Source organism: Lepidochelys kempii, chromosome 5, assembly GCF_965140285.1.
Source record: "Lepidochelys kempii isolate rLepKem1 chromosome 5, rLepKem1.hap1, whole genome shotgun sequence".
Classification (NCBI taxonomy): Eukaryota; Metazoa; Chordata; order Testudines; family Cheloniidae; genus Lepidochelys; species Lepidochelys kempii.
This window is the reverse complement of record NC_136384.1, coordinates 87,316,952-87,340,792: the sequence shown is the minus strand read 5'-3', so window position 1 is coordinate 87,340,792 and position 23,841 is coordinate 87,316,952. Positions and strand designations below refer to the sequence as shown.

At 41.6% G+C, this 23,841-nt stretch overlaps 1 protein-coding gene across 5 annotated transcripts in view; it reads right to left on the bottom strand.

The window, feature by feature from the left end:
* The window catches only part of CNTNAP4 (contactin associated protein family member 4), a 310,922-nt gene that overhangs the window by 242,387 nt on the left and 44,694 nt on the right, over nucleotides 1-23,841 (bottom strand). For all 5 annotated transcript variants that reach the window (XM_073344939.2, XM_073344938.2, XM_073344935.2 and 2 more), the window contains one exon: nucleotides 23,023-23,133. In XM_073344939.2, the coding sequence (XP_073201040.1) occupies nucleotides 23,023-23,133 (111 nt within the window). The remainder of the gene's footprint in view (nucleotides 1-23,022; nucleotides 23,134-23,841) is intronic.

The following is a 23,841-nucleotide window of genomic DNA, read 5'->3' as shown; positions in this document are numbered from 1 at the left end:
ATGAAAAAGCAATCAGGTTCTTAAAAGAAGAATTTTAATTAAAGAAAAAGTAAAAGAATCACCTCTGTAAAATCAGGATGGTAAATACCTTACAGGGTAATCAGATTCAAAACATAGAGAATCCCTCTAGGCTAAACCTTAAGTTACAAAAAGACACAAAAACAGGTATATACATTCCATTCAGCACAACTTATTTTGTCAGCCATTTAAACAAAACAGAATCTAGCGCATATCTAACTAGATTGCTTACTGACTTTTTACAGGAGTTTGACCTGCATTCCTGCTCTGGTCCCGGCAAAAGCCACACACAGACAGAGAGAACCCTTTGTTTCCCCCCACTCCAGCTTTGAAAGTATCTTGTCTCTTCATTGGTCATTTTGGTCAGGTGCCAGCGAGGTTGTCTTAGCTTCTTAACCTCTTACAGATGAAAGGGTTTTTCCTCTGGCCAGGAGGGATTTAAAGGTGTTTACCTTTCCCTTTATATTTATGACACGCCACCCCAAATCACAGATAGGGTGAAATGCTGGCTGTGATTTCTTCCTGAAGCTCTAGGAGAAAACAGAGTTAATAAGACACATGCACCTCTAAATATACTACCAAGTATATAAAGACTAACAATATTTTTCACATCTCAAGGACGATTTTAACCAGTTGATTCTGGGAAACTGTCATGGGAGAGTGCATCAGCCACTTTCTTAGAAGCTCCTGAGATGTGCTGTATGTTGAAATCAAAATCTTGGAGAGCTAAACTCCACCGAATAAGTTTTTTGTTGTTGTTTCCCGTGGCGGTATGAAGCCACTCTAGCGCAGCATGGTCGGTTTGCAGGTGGAAACGCTGTCCCCAAATGTATGGGCGTAGCTTTTCCAGAGCAAAGACAATGACGTAACATTCTTTTTCACTGACTGACCAGTTGCTTTCCCTCTCAGACAGCTTCTTGCTGAGAAACACTACAGGGTGGAATTCTTGATCCGGTCCTTCCTGCATTAAATCTGCTCCCACACCACGCTTGGACGCATCTGTGGTTACTAGGAACGGTTTGTCAAAGTCTGGGGCCCTTAGTACAGGGTCAGACATGAGTGTCGCTTTAAGCTGGTTAAAGGCCCTCTGACACTCTTGGGTCCACTGAACGGCATCTGACTGCTTCTTTTTGGTTAGGTCTGTCAGTGGGGCGGCGATTTGGCTGTATTGTGGTACAAATTGCCTGTAATATCCAGCCAAGCCTAAGAAGGACTGGATCTGTTTCTTTGACTTTGGGACAGGCCACTTTTGAATAGCATCCACTTTGGCCTGTAGGGGGTTGATAGTTCCTTGACCCAGCTGGTGTCGAAGGTAGTCACTCTGTTTAGGCCTATTTGACACTTCTTAGCCTTAACAGTTAGTCCTGCCTCCCTTATGCACTCAAAGACTTTTTGTAGATGTTCCAGGTTTTCTGCCCAGGAATCCGAAAATATGGCCATATCGTCAAGGTAGGTGACTGCATATTCTCCTAATCCCACTAGGAGACCATCTACAAGTCTTCGGAAGATGGCGGGTGCATTCCGCAGCCCGAAAGGGAGTACATTAAATTCATACAGCCCTACATGTGTGGTGAAGGCTGACCTTTCCTTGGCGGATTCATCTAGCGGTACCTGCCAGTACCCCTTGGTTAAGTCCAAGGAAGAGATGAAATGGGCCCATCCCAGTTTCTCTGATAGTTCATCTGTGCATGGTATTGGATAGTTGTCTGGGCAAGTTACAGCATTTACCTTACGGTAGTCCACGCAAAAATGTATCTCCCCATCTGGTTTGGGAACTAGAACCACTGAGAATCCCATGCACTGCCAAAGGGGCAGATTACACCCATCTGTAGCATATTCTGGATCTCCCGTTCTATAGCAGTTTTAGCTTGAGGAGACACCTGGTAAGGTTGTACTTTAATTGGGTGAGCATTACCTGTGTCAATGGAGTGGTATGCCCGTTCAGTCAGTCCTGGGGTGGCTGAGAACGTCGGCGCGTAGCTAGTGCACAACTCCTTGATCTGTTGTCACTGCATATGCCCAAGGGTCATGGAGAGGATCACCTCTTCCATGCCACCAGCACTTTCCCTTTGTAGTAGACACCTTCAGGCCACTCAGCGTCATCTCCTCCCTGGGCTGTAAACTGACAAACCTTTAATTCTCTGGAATAAAAGGGCTTTAGAGAATTAATATGGTAAACCTTCGGCTTTCGGTTGGAGGTGGAGAATGCTATGAGATAATTAACAGCTCCCAGGCGCTCCTGGACCGTGAATGGCCCTTCCCATGATGCTTCCATTTTATGGGCCTGGAGCGCCTTTAAGACCATGACCTGGTCCCCTACTTTGAAGGAATGCTCTCTGGCATGTTTATCATACCAGACTGTTTGCTCTTTGAGCATCCTTTAGGTTTTCTTTAGCAAGAGCTAAAGAGGTTCTGAGGGTGTTTTGTAGGTTGGTTACAAAGTCCAGAATGTTAGTTCCTGGAGAAGGTGTAAATCCCTCCCATTGCTGCTTCACCAACTGTAATGGCCCCTTAACCTCACAGCCATATACAAGTTCAAATGGTGAAAACCCTAAACTGGGATGTGGTACAGCTCTGTAGGCAAAGAGCAACTGCTGCAACACTAGGTCACAATCATTGGAGTGCTCATTTACAAATTTATGTATCATGGCCCCCAAAGTCCCATTAAGTTTCTCCACCAGGCCATTTGTTTGATGATGGTAAGGGGTGGCAACCAAGTGATTCACCCCATGAGCTTCCCAAAGGCTTTCCATAGTTCCTGCCAGGAAATTAGTTCCTGCATCTGTGAGGATGTCGGAGGGCCAACCTACCCTGGCAAAAATGTCTGCTAGTGCCTGGCACACACTTTTAGGCCTGGTGTTGCTTAGAGCTACTGCTTCCGGCCATCGGGTGGCAAAATTCATGAAAGTCAGTATGTACTGCTTTCCTCTGGGTGTCTTTTTCGGAAAAAGACCCAGAATATCCATAGCTACTCACTGAAATGGAACCTCAATGATGGGGTGTGGCTGGAGGGGCTTTGACCTGGTCTTGGGGTTTTCCCACTCTTTGGCATACCTCACAAGACCGGACTTAGGTAGAAACATCCTTGCCCATTCCCTCCAAGTGGAATGACCTCCCCAAATGGTCTTTGGTCCTATTCACCCCAGCATGGCCACTAGGATGATCGTGGGCTAATCTCAAGAGCTTTACCCAGTACTTAGTTGGAACTACTAACTGTCTCTGAGGATGCCAGTCTTCCTGGTGTCCACCAGAGAGAGTTTCCTTGTATAAAAGTCCTCTTTCTACAACAAACCTGGATCGATTAGAAGAGCTGAGAGCCGATGGTTTGCTCTGTGCCAGCGAGGTTGTCTTAGCTTCTTAACCCTTTACAGGTGAAAGGGTTTTTCCTCTGGCCAGGAGGGATTTAAAGGTGTTTACCCTTCCCTTTATATTTATGACAAGGCCTCACAATTTTATCATGACTAATGCACTTTTGGCCTCACTGCAGGCAGTCTTGAGATGATGCAAAACTTCTAGCCTTCACAAATTTTGAGAAAGCAAACCTCTAAAATGACTTCAACTCCCTCCGTCCTCCCCAATAACCTTTGGTCTATGAGACAAACTGCAAGTCCACAGACTATGAGTTCTGGTCCCAGCACTTCCTGTGGTTAATGTTTTTGGGCACTTCACAATCCTCATTGTAAATCAAAGCCTCATGCTGCTGCCTTGTGGAGGGCAATTATAATTTACCCATTTCACAGATAAGATATATGAGAGCTTGCACTGAGATAGAATTGGGAATAGTATTCAGGTCTCTAATGGAATCAAGTCTCACCACTTTCCCAGTCTTCCAGAAGGAACAAGCCAAAGTATGAAATTCTGTAACCCATGTTAATACATTGTGGCTGTGTCTCATCCTATAGCAGTTAGACCACTGGTACAGGCATGGCTGCCCCATAGCACCCCCTGCTCGCAAACATGGCACTGCAGCTTCTCTGTGCCTTAATTTTGTCCTCCAAACTGCACACAAGTTGGAGTGGGTGATGTGACTTAGCCCTTCCACCAAGTCACTAACCAAAACTCAACCCCTTTCAGGGTAACAAACGTCCACACAAACAAAAGGGTCTTCTCTCCTACCCTTCGGGAATATTTTATGGGACGTTCTGTCATAAGTACATGAAGCTCATTCACTCCCCTGGCAAAATGATAGCTACTAGAAATACTGTCTTCAGACTGAGGCTTGTAAGGAAAATTCTGAGAGAAGCTCAAGGGGAGTCTCAGAAGAACTAAACTGAGGTCCCAGGAAGAAGCAGATTCTGTGACCAGTGTCCGATAACTCTGATATATTTTGGTACCATTGGGTTTGAAAAGATAAAGGTGAAGAATGTTGTGAGGAGGACCTTAATGGAGCTGAGTGAAAAGCTGCCTGATTTCAGTACAATATGTCATCAAGGGTCTTCGGTAATGGGGCCAGGACCAGATCTAGACTATGGTGATCTGCCCATATCAAGAACCTCTTACATTAGGATGACTATGTTTTTCTGGTAGACGTTTTCCTGTTCTGCATTAGAATTTTCTGTAAGAACAGTTCTCTGTCCATAGTACAGAACTAGCTATAAGGGCTTGCAGATCTCAAACCCAGGCCAACATGTCTCCAAGCCATGCTGAGACCATGACTGCCACCCAGCAGCTCACCTGAACCAGTGGAGTAGAGGGCTAGCCAAGTTCGAGATCACAAAAGGCCCTGCTCACCAAACTCCTGATTGGGAGAGACATCCAGCCCCACTAACTGGCTGGGAATACTACTTAAACCAGAAAGAGGCAGAGGAAGTTGTCTAAGAAACTAAGTGAATTTCTGGCTAGCTGCAACTACTGACCCTGCCTACTTGCTAGGCTCCTGAACCCTGCCTTCCTGTCTGTTCCTGATTCCTGCCTTCCTTATCCCAGATGACCGTCTATTCCTTCTTTTTGCTTTCCTGCTTCACTCCAGATCCCTGCTCCTATTCCCTATACAGACGACTCTGGTTTCAACCCCTGGTCTGGCACTTGACACTGTCTCCATCTCTGACCTTTGGTGTGGCACCTGAATCTGACTGTGGCTCTGGTTCCAGGCTTCTGACTCCTGACATTAGGTATGACCACCCATGCCCTGGTCCCTACACCAGCCAATTTGAGGCCCACCATCACGTGCAATGACTTTGGGTCTGAATGGAGTATCTGGCCATGGTGTTGCGAAATCAGGTCCAAGCAGCCTTGGAGCTGGATCAAAAGCTGGATGGACATCTGTCTACTGTCTGTTAGCCAGAACTTGCTCTGTCTCTTGATTTTGGAGCACACCCTGGAGTTCAAGGGAATCAGTGTCAAAGCATACAAGGGGTCTTGGGACCACTGTGCAAGGTAGGTGTCTGGTAACGACCCCAGACTCTCATCCTCTATGGAACAAGAGTTCTGTCTTTTGGTGTTGCCATCAGTGGCAAACAGACCTATCACTGCAGTCCCCATCACTGGAATATAGACTGTGTGATGGATCTCCACAGTGACAACTCATGAGTGGTGGCAGGGCAGATTTTCTGCTCAGAAAGTCTGCCAGGTGATTGTTGACATTCAGGAGCTATCAGGGTTATCCCATATTGCTAGCATGGTGTCCAGAGCTTGGCAGCTTCCATGAAGAGATATGAGCTTGTACCACCTGGATCATTTATGTAGAGCATCATGGAGATATTGCCCAACAACATCTGCACTGTGGAGTTTTGAAGAGCAAGTATGAAGACAATGTAGGCTAGTTTGATGGTTGTGAGCTCCAGGACATGGATGTGATACCCCATGTCTTCTGCAGATCAAGTGCCTTGCATTTGTAGATGGTCCAGGTGGCCTCCCCAATCTGTACCTGCTGCATTTATGATTAAAGTCTTTGTCAGGGAGGGGACAAAGAATAGTACCCCGCAAACATTTCTGGGTGCCTTCCATCAACTCAGTTCTGTGACAATGTGAGGTGGGGCTGTCTGGTCTTTTACTAAATCAGTTAGGCTTTGCAATTCTGAGTACAGTAAACCTAAATATCTTTAAAAATTTAGGCCCTTGTCCTTAGGAGTTCTCTTAGTGGACTTCAATTTTTCTTGCACTGCCGAGATGACCAAGGACCCTAGATTTGAATGGGAATAAAAGTGCTTAAAACTTTTGGGAGCACCTGATACTTTTTCTTCAAACACTTGGAAGAGTGGCTGGGATCTGCCATAGCCATTTGGATGTTTCCAGGATCCCTTCATTAATGAGAAGGATTCTGATAGAGAATGTTATGCTCAGAATGTTATAAAGTGTATGAGGCTTTTCTTGTAGGAACACAGTCTCAGTGTCCAGGGTCTTCACAATTTGGGATAGGAGGTCCTGGAAGACCTTAAGGTCATCATGCTTAAGAATCCACTGAGAAGCATGAACTCTTCCTTTTCCTAGAAATTCAGGAAGGTGACTTGCTTATCGACATGTGGATGGACAGTTGCCAGTAAGGCCAATGTGGCCACAGTGACATGCCATATGTATCCTGGTTGAAATTGCTAGGCCAGTGCCATTTGGAGTGGCCTTCTGAAAAAGAGGATCCCCAATACCTTCCTTTAAGTTGCTCTCTGATGGCAAGGGAAAGAAATCGCTGCTCAATAGCTGCAGGAAGGAATATGTTGGCAGTGGTGAGCAGGAGTGTATCGTCTGTTCAAAAAGCAGTGCCATAGAGTGGTACGGAGCCAGTACTGGGTCCAGTGCCTGTTGCCTCTGTGGTACTAGGAATGACTTCAGAGGAGATATGGATGTCTTTACTGTATATTTCAGGTCCTTGGTCAGCTCCATTATGGGCTTCAGTACCAGGATCAGTGCTGGGTCACTTGTTCTGCCTGATTGCTTAGGGGCTTTGTCTTGTGTCCTCTCTCTCAGACCCCCTATCACTCTTGGAACTATGTTTAAGCTCAGTCTGACTCAGTTGACATTCCATTTATGAGCAAGCATATATCGTGATTTCCTGCCTGGTCATTGGTGTGGATGCAGCAGTACAGGAGCTGTAGTCATCAGTGCTGCGGCATTCACGATGTTGAAATGGTCAGCATCAGTATGGTCAATGCTGATTCTGCCAGCATTTTCCTTGCTTTCTTTATGCTGCCCCTATCATGGATCATCATTCCCCCCCACCACCCTGCTTTTAAATAAGCAGCATTCTTTAGGTGAAAGTGTGAAGATAAGGTTTCTTCACCAAACAGATTAAGAATTGGTTTAGGGTCTCTGAAGACAACGGCAGGTCAGACACTGACTGGGTCCCATTTTTCTGCATGGGTGGCAAGAGAGAATAGAGGGATGTCTGTGGTTCTCCTGCCATTTACAGGAGCATAAGGGGACACAGGGAACATGCATGACCCTGAGGTACATGGCTATTCAAAAATAATTCCAATCTCACGTACATGAGGCACATCCACACTTACAGTGGGGTCCACACTGACATTTACTCGAAGAACTAAAGGTTCCAACCCCACTGATGACACGTGGGTGTCAATATGAGGCCACATGATGGCATTACTCCCTCCTTCAGCCCGCAATCCCAATTCATCCCCAGATAGGTCCATCCTGTGCACTGAATGAGACAGAGGTCCAATGGAAAGAATAGTTTGTGGTCATGTAATTAAAGACTTATCACAATGCACATGTACTGGTGATAGTGGAGGTGGTATGTGTGTGTGTGCGCGTGCAGGGGGTAATTAAAGTTGCATAGGTAATGTAAAGGCTGAGGACAGAGATCCCTCTTTAAGAAACTGAAATACCAAGATTCCTTTTAATATATTTCCAGATTCTCTTCCACGAGTGATGACTTAATTTAAAAATGTTTACGTACTACTAGTCACTCCATCCTGGGAAAGTTTAAATGGTGAAAATGTTTCAAGATCTTTGCAAAAACCTTTTCCAGTCTTTTATAAAAAAAAAAAAATTGAGTCAAAGCCATCTCTAGTTCTCCAGTGGCTGAAACAATCATTTTAGGAAGCACAGTAAATAGTGCATTGAGTTGTGAAATATATGGCTTTAATGGGCCATTTCATTCCTGGGTTCTTCCTGAGTTGTTGTTACAAGACTATTCTTTTAAGCCTACCAATTTCAAAATCAAGTTTATATCAAACTCAAGCAGCTGGCTATGTGAAATGGCATAGAAACTAGTCATATGAGCATAAATAGAAAATGCTTCTCAGAGCTGGTGAAATTGCTCCTACACAATGGATTTTTAAACTATTATTACTGATATTATTTAAGAAACAAGACAGAATATACTAATAGCCCAGGCTGATCTTTCTGTTTATATAGGGAGATTGTCATTTTGAAAGAGGATTTCAAAAAGAATAATGTTAGAATTCTGGAGGGCAAGTTTATACACTACTATCTTATAAAAAACAAAGACCTTGAACTACCCCTATTTAAAATACAACTGGGTCAATTCATCCCTGGTGTAACTGCAGAAAAACCAATGGCATGAATCCAGCCTCCGTGTGTTTTAGTTCACATGGGAGAGGCATATTTATGTGGAGCTGAAAGTTCTTCATTCTGATCTCTTTGCTAAATGTGTGCAGTTTACTAAAACTGTATCTTACATGTACATGGCCACGGATTTGTTACACTTTGTAAGCATAAGATGAAGAGGCAGCCAGAATACTTAGATTCTAATAATTCAGTGTAGTTATCCTATAATAGTTGCAATTTGAAGAAGTGAAGCCATGTTCAATAGCCATCAAGGTTTAATGAGATGGAAGATTTATTCCTGTATCACTGTTTCCTTCAACAACAATTACTCTTCTAAACCAATAGGAAGACTGGACTCTTCTGCCAACCAGTGGCCACTTTAAAACAAGAGAGTAGTACTACTTTTAGATTTAATATGTTTTAAGCTATAGCTCTTTATGAAATTTTTGATGGAATCTCACATTTCAAGGGAGGAAAGACCCATATCAGTACAGAACAAAGTCTTACCTTTTTTTGTTTTTTATTATTTTATAGAGACCAAATCTCCTGTTTTAGTTCTTAGTAGGACTCTGGAGAGTTAATTAAATATCAAAGTAAGATAAAAGATGAGTTTCCTATATTTATTGGCCAAACCCAAAGTGCTATTCTGCAACTAACAAGGAAAGATTATCATTTGTGAGAAGACATTGATGCAAAGGCCTTAAGACAATATTTTAATGAAGAATTTAGCAAAAACAACAGGACATATATTGCCCAAGAACATTATGAGTAACAAAGCCAAAATGTGTATTTGAACTCTTAATGGCTCATTAACCAATGCACACCCTAGAGCTATCATATTGCTTTTGAATGTAAAATATTGTACTGACATTTAAAGGTGTGTAAGTGCTTCACTGAATATCCTATGAAAAATAGTTTGTGGTAAAAGGTGAGAAGAAAAACACAAATAACTATTTCCTACTGGTAAGTGATAAATTTCTCCAATATTTTCTTCACTCTCAGCCTTCTGAACTTCAGCCGTGTTTTTTGCATTTGTTTTATTCAAAAACACCTATCCACTGAAGCTGTTCCTGTCACTAAGGAGTATCGAATTGGTTTTCTGGCCTTTTTAAGGAAATTTATATTGAACCTAAGGAGATCTTTTTAAGGCCCTCTCAGTGTCTTTACAATCTCCCTTAACCTCTAATTATTCTGCTGCAGCAGAGTATTCACCAGCCTGACAACAGTGACCTTAAAACAACCACAAATACATAAATATTTAAATAGTAATAGTAAAGCTGCCTCAGCATAGTTTTAGAGGCAGTAACATAAAGGAGACATGCCAGCTGTACCCAAAACAAGTCACCCCATAGAAAGATGCATGGTGCTTGTTCTGCCACTGTCCCTTGAGTATCCTATCAGAAGAGCGACACTTTACATAGTTGTGAGTGCACTATCAGAGCTCCACAAGAGAGAGAGACTGCCCAAGGATGTGCATCAAAATGCCAATTTAGTATTTCCCATCTCCATCCAGCATTGCTCACTTTTGAGATTGTGCTGGGCAGCTGCAACACCCCTCACCACAGCAAGAGTCTGCAAGCACTGCATGCCATCACAGTTTTATCTATTAGGAGACCAGTTTTACATCAGCAGGACACAGCATAACCCCCACGCTGAATTGAGCCAGAATGCATTAGTTTTTGATATGGCAATTATCACAAATCTGAATTATCAATAGAGATCTGCTAATCTGACCCTTGACGATCTTCACACTTTATAATCTTTTTTTAAAAAAGGGGGGGAGGGGAGGAGGGGACAAAACCATGTCCCTCTCCCCCACTAGGGTGGCCAGCTTTCTAATATCTGAAAACCAGACCCCTGCTCCGCCTCTCCCCGCTCCCACCATCGCTTGCTGATCTCCCACCTCAACTCCAGTGTGAGCAGCCCCAAGTGACTTGCAAACCCCAGCTCCAGCAGACCACCTTAGGGTGCAAGTCAGAAGTGCGCTGCAGCCACATAGGAGCAGCCAGGCAGCCCACTGCCAAGCTAGGACACAGCCCTCCTGCACGGCACGCTGCGCCTCCCTCTGCATTGCTTGCATGGCAGCCCCCTTCCCCACCTGCTTCAGCCATCCACACCCCACAGGTGCCTGAGAGCACGGCCAGGAGAAGTGCTGATTGGTGGGGCGGTTCATGTTTCTTCCCGCCCTGGGAATGTTCCATGCCCACTGGGAACTGCTTACCCTGCTCACCATGGGTCCCTGCACTCTGCCACAGCCCTATAAACTGTGCTTCTCAAAGTGGGCGCCCACTTCAGAGCTGGGCGACAGGCTGCCAATATGCCTTCACCCCTGGTAACTGGACTTCTAGTGTCCAGTCAGTACATCTGACCAGACATTTCCAGGTTCCCTCTTCAACCGGACTTTCCGGTTGAAAACCAGACACCTGGCAACCCTGCTCCCCACATCTCAGCCAAGATTTAATATCAAAAGCTGTTGTGAGTTGGTCTATTACTAAGACTTCCTTAATTATACAAAATACACCAGAGAATGTTTAAACAAATAATTAAATAAATAATTAAAACTGAATTATAACTGAAAATAATTGAACAAAGTACCTTTTTGTATATTTGATAATGTACTTTTCTTGTATTATTGTATTGATTCACTTAAGTGCTCATTTGCAAAATTTAGACATTTGCAATGGGTCTCCCTGCCATGACTGAAATTAATGAGATTCTGCTCTAATAAAAAAGTTTACAACGGTCTTATTTCACTTTTTTTTTTCCAGTTTTCAATATCATTTGTAGTCTTTAAAAATCAACTAGCACAAGAGAGTTGTTCTTTAAGGTGCCAAACCAAAGCCTATTGAAGTAAATGGGAATCCTTTTCATTGACCACAACAGGTTCTGGATTGTATCCTAGCCACTAGTTCCAATGTTATCACTTTCTGTTCTTGCAATAAGCAACACTTTGGACTCCAATTGTGTGTGCGTGTGCACATACGCTTGAATATCGGATATAGATCTCAATCTAGTCAATGGGACTACGTTGTGTTTAAAGTTATGCATGTGTTTAAGTGTTTTGCTGAAAAATGCCACTGATGCCACTCAGATTAGTTCTACTTCTCTTCAAGACATCACCACCCACCAACATGTCAATCTATTTGTCTATGAAAAATCTTAACTGACATTTCACTTGCTCACCTCCCAATACTTTTGATATTACTAGTTCTACTTAGACCTTGTCTACACTGAAGATTTGCCTTAATTTCAGCCATCAGGACCAGCCACTATAGTAGCTGCACGAGTGCAAGCCTATGTTATAGACAAGGTAAACTACTATAAACTGCAATTCACATTGGGGCAGTTTACCCTGGTTCCAATCAAAAGTGAGCTCTAATTCACGCAAACAGCAGCTTTGTTTTCTACACTAGAAGTTTATAACAGTGAAACTGCACCAGTGGCTAGTCACTGATAGCTGTAAATGGGGCTAATCTACAATGTATATCAGTGGCTCTCACCCTTTCCAGACTACTGTACCTCTTTCAGGAGTCTGATTTGTCTTGCGTACCCACAAGTTTCACCTAACTTAAAATCGACTTGCTTACAAAATAAGACATAAAAGTAAAGTGTCACAGTGCACTATTACTGAAAAATTGCTTGCTTTATCATTTTACCATATAATTATGAAATAAAACAACTGGAATATCAATACTGTATTTACATTTCAGTGTACAGTACATAGAGCAGTATAATCAAGTCGTACATATGAAATTTTAGTTTGTACTCACTTCACTAGTGCTTTTTATGTAGCCTGTTATAAAACTAGGCAAATGTCTAGATGAGTTCATGTACTCACTGGAAGATCTCTGCGTAACCCCAAGGGTGTGCATACCCTTGGTTGAGAACCACTGATGGACACAAGGCCTTAAGTGCACTTCCTTCTGTTGCTCTGTATAACACCACCAATCATCCACTTTCTCTACCCTACACTTTCCACTCACTGCATTCACTACAATCTGTCTGGAAGTCAATTAAACTCCCTTCTTAGCCAACTCTGAAGTACTAGTGTTCCTAAAGAATCAAGGATGACTTTACTGCAAATCCCACTGTTCACGGCAGTTCTGAAGGGAAATGCAGCTGGGGGTTCCTGTCTTAAAGTGTCACAGCATGCAATTGTAAATTTTATAATAGTTATATGTTACAATAAATACTTTGTATAAAATATTTTTTAAAATCATACTTTGTCCCCTTATGCTTCCTTTTCTATCCCTTTCATCTTATTTTGCTCCACATTTCTGTTTCTTCTTTGGTATTCTTCATAATCTAATACTAATTGCTCTCTTCCTCCCTCACCCCATCCATAACACCTTGCAAAGAATCTAAACCTGAAACTGGATTCTTAACTGAGAACTGTTTGTCCTAAACATAAATTAATGATTTCAGGGTTTTTTTGTTTCCCTCTCTCTCTCAGAAATGACATTTGAGTGGTGGACAGAGACCTTTGTTCTTTAAATTGTCTAGAGACCAATTAAATGTGTCCCAAACTGCTGAGTGATGTGGCTTGCACTAGCTGGAAGTCACATTTCAACACCCCCCCCAACTCATTATCAGTCGACCTGAACTAGGTTACAACTAGGAGTTTTCCCCCTGGAAAGTAATTTAAGAAATCTAATGAAGTGTGATGTATATGCAGCAATTTATAAAATTTAATTCTGTGTAATTATATGTACACTATATAAATTAATAATGGTGACTGGTACACAAGGGAATTGTAGAGTGTTTTATTTCTAATCTGTCATATAGCACCAGGACAGGACACAGTCCATTTCAAGAGGATGTAAACATTCAATTTACATTATTCATACTTCAAACGGTGGTTGACTGGGACACAGTGAGCCTACTACTTTTATGGAGGGTAAAATATTCAAAAATGCCCACATTACTTAATCGCTTAAATCCCATTTTCGAGCCGTGATTTAGGGACAGATTTACAAAGATGTTTAGGTGCCTAAAGATGCAGATAGTCACTCAGGTTACGTCAACACTACAGCCTATGTCGGCAAAATTATGTTGATCAGGGATGTGAATATACCACTCCCCTGAATGACATAAGTTATACCAACATAAGCGTGCGCGTGCACAGTGCTGTCAGCAGAAGAGCTTCTCCCACTGACATAGCTTATGCCACGCATGGAGGTGGGTTTTTTTATGCCAACAGATGAGCTGCTGCAGTGCAGCTGTACCTATACAGCTGCAGTGCTGTTCATATAGACATACCCTTGAGTGAGATTTTCTAACTGCCTAACACTTAACTCCCATTGATTTCAATGGTATGTTAAAATTTACCTGTTTGTTTCCAGGCCGTCAATTAGAGGGTTCAGGATATGACTGTTTTGGTTTGTGGTTTGATTGTAGAATTTTCGTTAAAATGGTGTGCTTTAATGGTTTAATCACTGTCATAAATATAAAGGGAAGGGGAAACCCCTTTAAAATCCCTCCTGGCCAGAGGAAAAATCCTCTCACCTGTAAAGGGTTAAAAAGCTAAAGGTAACCTCACTGGCACCTGACCAAAATGACCAATGAGGAGACAAGATACTTTCAAAAGCTGGGAGGAGGGAGAGAAACAAAGGGTCTGTGGCTGTCGGTATGCTGCTTTTGCTGGGGATAGAACAGGAATGGAGTCTTAGAACTTTAGTAAGTAATCTAGCTAGGTATGTGTTAGATTATGATCTCTTTAAATGGCTGAGAAAATAGTTGTGCTGAATAGAATGACTATTCCTGTCTGTGTGTCTTTTTTGTAACTTAAGGTTTTGCCTAGAGGGATTCTCTATGTTTTGAATCTAATTACCCTGTAAGGTATCTACCATCCTGATTTTACAGAGGTGATTTCTTTACTTCTATTAAAAGTCTTCTTGTAAGAAAACTGAATGCTTTTTCATTGTTCTCAGATCCAAGGGTTTGGGTCTGTGGTCACCTATGCAAATTGGTGAGGATTTTTACCAAACCTTCCCCAGGAAGTGGGGTGCAAGGGTTGGGAGGATTTTGGGGGGAAAGACGTATCCAAACTACGTTTCCCAGTAAACCCAGTTAGTTTGGTGGTGGCATTGGCGATCCAGGGACAAAGGATACAATTAATTTGTACCTTGGGGAAGTTTTAAGCTAAGCTGGTGAAAGTAAGCTTAGGAGGTTTTCATGCAGGTCCCCAGATCTGTACCCTAGAGTTCAGAGTGGGGGAGGAACCTTGACAATCACACTTTCAGTAGTAACTCTCTCTAACCAAAGTTTATCATTTGAGAATGTCCCTAGATTTCTTATTATTAAAATACAAATATTTATCCCCAGTTACTACTGTAAACACGCCACCACATGAGATAGGTAAAATCTTCTCAAAATGTCAACAAGATTCTTTTCTGAGCCCAGATAAAAGGACACAGCTTGCAGGCCCAAAACAGTTCATGAATTACAAGCTCTTGCCTTACCCCTCTCAAAATGTGTAAATACGCCTCCCCTCAGATGCTATGTACAAATAAAAGGGGCTTCTCCCTGAACTCTTTAATGACAGAAAACTCCTTCTTGCAGTCAGATTCTTATCAGAACCTTCTGAAGATTTCTGATAACTAATTAAAGTATTGTACAGTGACACAGACTTTACTGAGGGAAAAAAGTGTATTCTTAGCTTTAAAATGTCTGAAAGGGTAAATAGCAATATGTAGAGATAAAGGCAGCAGGAGTGGGTCAAAACTGCATTTCATTGTACTATGTTAGAGTACAGATTAAGGAATAGCATAAACAAATTTCATTCATATTTGAAAATGTATTTTGATCTGATCTTATTATGGTCCTTTTGTGTTCATTTGTATGGACATTTGAGTAATCTACCTTTACTGATAGAAACCCTCCTACAGACCCCACGTGCTCCCAGCTCTCTTCTTCTCAGTCTGTAGGTGGAGAAACAGCCCCAAAGGATTTACAAGGTAACAAGCCCCACTAGAAAGATGTAGAAATGTGGATGAATGAATTAATCCTACCAGCTGCTGTAACAGGCCGATGCTGCTACCTTTGAGGCAATCTCCCTGGTCCCTGTTCATAAGGAACCTCCTCCACTCAATTTCTACAGTGAGCTGAAGTGCCCACCTTAAACTCATCATCTGCCTTTCACCGAATTTGCAGGTTGGAGGAGTCTTGCCCTTTACAACGGCTATGAAGTTGGCACAAGCAGGTAATAAACTAGCTCTCTATATAGCCCTGACTCTCCTCTGCACTGTCATGTATCCTCCTTTACTAACCTCACAAATAAAATTCTAAACTAATCCGTTCCAGCTGAAACACATTTTAGGTTACTCAATGGATTTTGGCTGTGGAGTTGAAAATTATGTTTCAGGAACAGTTGTAGGAACAAAACTTTGTTTCCAGAAATAATTATGAAAAGCATATAAAAAGGGTGCAAATAAGAGGACCTTAAATTAAGTTTCAATTCACATTTGTGAATGATTTTTTCCATTATTTGCACATTTGCAAAACTCCCATTGACTTCAACTGAGTCAAGATTGCATATCAGGTCTCTAGTAGTTGCTTTCATGTCATCCTAAGCATACTTAAAATATTTGGCATATAGACACTGAAGCTATATTATGAAACTAAAGCCTGTTTGAGGTTAGTCTCTTGAAAAATCATTGATGATTATTCTAATTTGAAGAACTAATCAGTCCAGTAATGCAGGGGTAGCATTTCCTGTCTTGAAAATAAAAGGTGACAGGAATGTCTCACTCTCAATGCATTAATATGCATCATCCTGAGCCTCTATTTTGTATTAGTCATTGTAGCATTCATTTATTCAACCCAATTCAAACATTAATGATTTATATCACCTCTTTGTCTTTATTTCACCTATTCAAGTCAGGTAAGTCACAGAGGTACAAGCTTTGCTGTTAGCTGGATCAACTTAGATTTGCTGTTAATTTATAAAAGCACCAAGATTTCCATCAGATTGCATCATTTTCATTCTACCTTCATTTTCTTACAGCTTGTATCAATGCAAGAGATCAGTCTTAATGAATTTTATTTGCATGCTAATAAAATTGAAAAAGTAAGCCCATTTTAATTATCTTCTGAGGACTGTCAACCTATTTGTTTATAAAACCAGTGTAATTATTTGTCTTTTGTCACTATTTATTACAAACAAATTTGTTGGATTTGGACTTTTCTTCTAACTGCTTATTGTCTGAAAAGTGATCACATTTGTTTTTACATTTTTGTTTGCGCTTTTTAATTGTTTGGTGAATGGGTTTTACTAATATATTTTGGCCTATGAGTTCTTTGTAAACTTGTCATTGCTAGTTTTGATATTCAAACATCACTGTGCAATCTGTGTAATTTGATGCCATCGTCTAGAGTTGGCAGGGCTGGCAGAACCAGGAGAACGATCTTTTTTCTTGGCTGCGTTTTGTCAGGCGATCATCTATCTTGTTGCATTGGTTGACTAAGGCACCCATGCCGGCAGGCATTACACCCATGCCAGTTCATCTGTAATATTTTTCTTTAGGTTGAGCCACAAATAATAATGCTGGGTGGCCTTGTTCCAGTTGGTGTCTATTACCATCAGGAAAGGTAACAATACCCACTTCAATAGCCCATGACCAGAAGAAGAATCCAAGGACAAACAAGGGAAATAGCAGTATCTACCTCTTTGGCCCAACCATCATCAAGGTAACCTGCTTATCAAAAGCAGCATGTAGACTGTAGCATATAGAAAACAAGAAGAGCATCATGGAGAGCAGCCCCAATCTCCATGGTATTAGTCAAATAAGTGTTGATATGAGTTTGATACCAAGCATGCTGGCTACAGTTGGGCTCTCTTACTTCTCTGTCAGCTGCTACCATTTTTTTTCTAGATGCCTAGAGTTTGGCATTAGTCTTTTGTAGTTCCTCTTGATTCGCTGCTGTTACAGCAGCATCTTCTCTCCCCCTGCAGAAGCTGTTCCTGGTCTACAAGCACCTTCTCCCTCTTGCCCAATGTGTGCCCAGCAGAGATCCACACCTTTGGCTTACTCCACCTGCTGAATACATGTTGCAGAAACAAGAACCTCAAATATAGATATTCAGATACACCAGTGACAAGAGGCATAAAAGCAGCTACATAGATAAACCCCTCCACCACCACCTTGCAGCTGTGAATATTACCCTGGACCCTTTTGTCTCAAACTTGTGTTACTACTTGCTGGCCCCACAGTTCTTCCTGATGGTAGCAAGACTCCCAGTCAGCAGCCTTTTTTAGTTCACATCGGCAGGCACCCATATAGCAACAGAATCCCTGTGAATAACTGTTCCTGTGCGGCATAGAGACTATGCCATACAACATGTGGCAAAATGGCCAATGTTGGTATGGTGGATCCCACGTTTTTCCTTGGTGGGGGGGCTAGGACACCACCCCTTGCATCTGGGGTGCCAAGGGCCCAGCTAGTGGCCTGGGAAGGTGGTAGAGTAGGGAAGCAGGGAAGAGGTCTGGGTTTGCTCCTCACTCTGAGTCCCAACCCCTGTCAAGCCATGTGCGTTTCTTCCCCCTTGCATAAGGTTACCCTCAGTCCTGGATGCTTGGGGCAGGGTCTCCCTTTCTCTGGTCTTTCAGTTCTCAGCAACACACCTCCAAACTCCAGTCCTCTCTCCTTGCTTGCACACACTGTCTGCCTGAAGCAGGGTTTTTTTTACTAGGTTCCTGACAGGGCCTTAATTGACTACAGCTGCTCCAATTAACCTGTAGTAACCTTCCCTAGACTACAGGGAACCATGCCTTAATTAGCCAAGGGCTTATATATCTCCCCTCGACTACTCTCCCACCCCAGGATCAGAGACCTCCTGGACTACAACTGGGGAGTCTGGGTGGATCCCTATGCACTTGGCTGGCGCATGGGGCTCTCCACGCTCGGCACATACTTTGGGAGGTGGAGGAAGCCTTATTCTCAGTCTTTCCTCAAGTGGGTCCTGCAAGAGGGTATCCCCCGCCCGGCCTCACCCCAGGCCATCCGGATCTCTTCATCAGGCCCCTGCCCCGTGAGCCCTCTCGGCCCCCACCCCTTCGTACCCCGAGCCGGCTGCATGCTTTGCAGCTGGTTCACTTCCAAACCGCACCATAGGACCATCTTTACACGCTTGTGCTCCATACTCTTCATTTCCCCAACCTCATGTCCTGCCCTGATACCTTCTACCAGCTGCAGAGGGTGAGGGACCCCAGTGGGCCAGTCTGTATTCCATCTTGGTTCCAGGCCCACCAGGGACATTAGCTGGTGGCTCCTTCATGGAGCCATGAGCACGGGTGTGTACCTGGAGCAGTTCACCTCTCTTACCGCCGCTTCCCATTTTTGCAGTGTGAGGGAGACCCTGGCCCATATCTATCTGCAGTGCGCCAGGTTGCAGCCCCTCTTCCAGCTCCTCCAGAACCTCTGGTTGAGCCCACTTCCTGGCACTCAATATGACCACTCTCCCACTGCTCCCTGGCCCTGCTGTATCACAGATCATTGTCCCCAAGCATTGATTCCTGCCTCAATACTTAGCCAAACTGCAAACACTTCCTGCATGTTCTCAGGCTGGAACATGTACAAAATGCCCCCAGTTAAAGAGACTTTTCAGGTGCTTCAGTTTCCACTCTTCTATCCCATCTAATCTCCCCTAAATGTTGTCCATTCAGAGTTGCTGCCTTTTAAAAATCAATGGCTTTCTCATTCTCCTAGTCTCTCTGACTCCCAGCCCCTGCACTCCTAACTCCAAACATTGGCTTGGCAAACATTTCCTGTGTGAATAAACTCATTTGTCTGCAAACACACATATTCATGAATATATACTTATATTTCCTGATTAAATTATCTTCCTTATATGGTCACCTACAAAATATTGTTACAGAAATGTTCATTGAAAAGTACACACAGAAGTTAAAAAAAAGTCAAATCCTGATCTAGAAATTGTGAACCTGTTAGTGGGAAAAAATATTCACTAGTGGCCCAGCCTTAATACTGAATCCTTACAACACTCAAAAAGGAAACATAGATTAAAGCTAATTTATAGAAGGCTAGAGGGCATTTTAAGATTTTTTCCCCTCCATCTCCAGGGGGAGTTGGATCATGCCATGTAAAGGTGGCTAAACAAGTTGTCTGGTCATGAACTACTATATCAACAAAATGTCTGAGCATAATGGATGAATGAGACATTCAGATCTGTATCGTGCTGGGTACTGTGACCCTCAGAGGTAAAGAACGAGTAGGCAGAGAGCTAGCAATCTTCTAATTAGACAACCCACTGCTTTGGATATATGTGTAATAGAAAGATGCCAGAGGTAAAGCTATGATCATTACTAATGCCTGAGCACATTAGGGAGGAGGAAGGCAAAGGCAATTTTAAAAGTAATAATGCATTCTACTATGATGCTGATAGATTTCATAGTTTAAGAGATATAGCTAAATGAATTAACACTCTTGGGAGTGCACCTTATTGAGACAATCCTGCCATCTTCTCACAAAGCAATGCAAAGTAAGGTCCTAAGGTAAGCATCCTTAGGAACACTTCAGAACACAGTCGATCCCTCTTATAATGAAGTCATTTTATTTTAACAACTTTATTCTAAGCAGAGGTTCACACTAATTAAATTTACAATTTACACAATGTTGTAATGAAGCAATTTGGGACTTTCATTCTACTTCACTATAAATCGTTTCAGAGTGCAACATGAGTTCCAATGTACCATGGAGATCCAAGGATAGAAAGCTCTCTGGAAGTATCAAGTATTATTAACACTTATCTTACATACTTATCAATATATGTAAATTCTTATTAAATAGATAGGGTGAGTTGAATGCATTTGAGTGCTTCTTAATAACCAGAGCTTTTTTTAAGTGTCTGAAATAATGCCGTATTACTAAGGGCTAGATTGTGATTTTAGGTACCGCCCAGGTGTAGCCCTGGAATGCATGGAGACTCAGGCCTGGTCTACACTGGGGGTGGGGGATGAATCAATCTCAGATACACAACTTCAGCTACAAGAATAGTGTAGCTGAAGTCGACGTATCTTAGATCGACTTAGAATCACTTACTTCATGTCCTCACAGTGTGGGATCAATGGCCACCACCGCTCTCCCGTCGACTCCGCTTCCGCCTCTCACGTGATGGAGTTCCAGAGTCGACAGCAGAGCGATCGGGGATCGATTTATCGCATCTACACTAGACGTGATAAATCAATCCTCGATAGATCGATCATGACCTGCCGATCCGGCGGGTAGTGTAGACGTGGCCTCAGAGAGGCACACATCTGGGCCACAGTTTCTTCACTGCTTATTCTTTGCTGCCAGGGGTAGTAATTTAGTACAGCCACAGAGCAGCAGAAAATTCCTATCTCCTACCCCAAACTGGCTCAGCTACTCTGCCTATTGCTTGCCCATCTGCCCCAGGAAGAGAGTAAGCAGGTGAGTAGCCTTGCTTACTCTTATGCACCTGCTACCAAGGTTCAGGTAGATCACAGAGGAGTGTAAGGTGGACTCTTACTCTATCTTTAGACTTGCACATGAGTGTAGTCCAAGTCACAGTCTAGTTTTAATCTTGAGGCAATCTTGTTTAGAGACAATAAAAAATGCTGTTGTTCACTTATATTTTTAGCTTAACTAAGAGTTTGGTCCCTACAAAGTAATTATAAAAAGAAATATTCTTAGCTACTTCTGCCAATGGGCTTTTGTTTACCAATAACTCCACGTTGCATCATTCCACTTTATTGCTACTTAAAATCTTTTTTGAAGGTTTTTGTTCTTCCTCATCAGTAGCACTTTGATGGTAAGATCAAGAACCACCTTGGCACACAGGAAAAAAGAAAAATTGCTTTGAGTGCATTATTGACAAGAATGACTGAGTTCCTGGATACATGCCTAATGAGGTTGATTACTGCAATTTCGTGGTATTTCAAAGTTTGGTTTTCTCTCTTCAATACCCTAAATACTTATGTTTATTTTTTATTTTGGCTTTTGAGTGTAATTAGTCATTACTAATATGCAATTAGTACAACACAATGTCAACAGTGATTTGTCCTTGAATGAATGTCTAACTCATTTTTCTTTCTAGACAAAGAATTCATATCATGTCACAGATATTGTCAAAAAGCTTCAGAATAGTTGTCCTTCACACAAAGTATTTTAATAGATTTTTGTCATTAGCAACAGAAAATGTGTTTACAGTAATTACAAAAATTTCTCTTCTCTCAGACAATTTCCTTTTCATGACACAATAGATCATTTAAAATTATACTGTAGTTAGTTAAATAGCAGTTAAAGAAAATATTTTCTGGATCCTCTGTTACAAGTTCTAAATTAAATAAATCTTCCAGCAATAATTCAGCAAAGTTGTTTCTAAAAAAATTTCTAATTTTAACTGCATTTTAAACAAACAATAAGATGTACTGTAAAGTCCATTTGTATGCTTTAATTCCAGAATTTGACCAAACTGATATGGAAAACATATATAAGAATTAGGTATGGAAATTGGGTAGATATAAAGGACACGCTGTCATTACAAGAGGCAAGATTTCAGTACATATTTGCACACCTACATTTGCTTGCATAATTCCTAGTATTTTGCATGCAAATATAGAGGCACAATTGCATGCTCACCTAAACTGCAACTGTCTGCTGTCCTTCACTAAAAAAAAGGCTCTAAATATCAGTAGTTGCAGTTTGTCATTAGCTTCCAATGTAGGTTAGGTGAATGCATATGGAGTCATTATTAGATGGTCAAAGACATTAAAATTTGAATTTTCATCAAAATTTTGAATTTCCACAAAACAAAATATTTTCATAAATCTTTTCATGATAGTTTTATCCATTTTTCAATGACCTCTTGCAATTACTCATATTCCCAACCAGGTAACATATATTACCAATGGATATCCACTTGCCCCCATATTGGTGCGTATATATAGATATATATAGATATAAATCTCTGTTTCTATCATTAACTTCAAGGATTACACTCCATAAGAACATTTCCAACACGTCTGTTTTCATTCCTGGCAGATATAAGGAAGTGCAAATATATTATATATATATTGAAAACAGACGTGTTGGAAATGTTCTTATCAAGCGTAATCCTTGAAGTTAATGATAGAAACAAAGATACTAGAAAACTAATGAAAAAGCCTTTTCTTGGGAAATTTCCAGTCCAATTTCATGAATTCAAGTATCCAAACATTTGGATGCTTAACCAAATAGATTTTCTGAATCAGTTCAGCTTCATCTACTATTAGTATTAAATGAAATTACCAAAACTCCTCCAGTAGTCTGTATGCAGTTATGTCCACACCTCTCCTCAATACTTGTATATGACACAGTGGTCTAAATCGTAGTGATAAAAATCTTATATTTCCTAAAACCTTAAACACATTTTTTAAAGAAATACATGCTCACTCTTTATCATTTCAACATTCTATAAAAGATAATGTTGAAAATACTCACTGACCCTCATTTACTTTTTCTATGTAATCAAATGCTTTGGAAAAAATGAGGAAATAAAGCAGAAATCAACAGAAAATAGACTCACCATCTCTTCGATTAAGCCTTGCAAATCCAGGACTATGACTGCTAGACAGCTCTGATGAACTGCTGAATGAAGACTGAGGCAAGGCAGACACCAGCTGATCATCACAATTATCTGTCAGGAAAAAACATCACGTTCAGGTTAATGCACTGAACACTGCTTACTGAAAATTATAACCAAGAACCAACACTGGAAAAAATATCTGAATTGGCCTTTTGTTTGAGGAAGCACGTTCCAGAATGTTTGTCTCAGGGTCTATTATATGTACCAGATTAGTACTGAGCTGGCACTTTTTATCTCACCTATATTTCATCAGATTACCATGGTATAATTTCCTAGATTCTCTGACTTCTTATATTTCCCAAGTTCTAACCTAACTTCGAAGACAGACTTGATAAATGGCTCACAGTTCACTAGCTACTATTTACAGGGATAGGTACTGACACCTGCCAGTCCTGCTTTAGCTTGAGCAGCATGAAGCTTTGACCTGAGCACCCGCTCTATATTTCTCTAGGTGTTGAATAAAATCATATTACATCCAATTACAATATCCAAAAAAAAAAAAGTGCTACATTAAGATGGATACCAGAAAGGATGATACCTTGAGCTTGCCAAGTGCATGTGTGTTTGATGTAGAAGCAACATGAAATCACGGTTAGACAATTATTAGAATGCGAGTCTCAACTTCATATAGAAAGAAACCACAGTGTTTCAGATAAGGAGATTAACTGCAGTTCAAAATCAATGGTGCATAAGTAAGCAGATTCTAATCAATATTTTGGATGTTAAATCCCTCTCCAGCTCAATTACTACACAGGACAT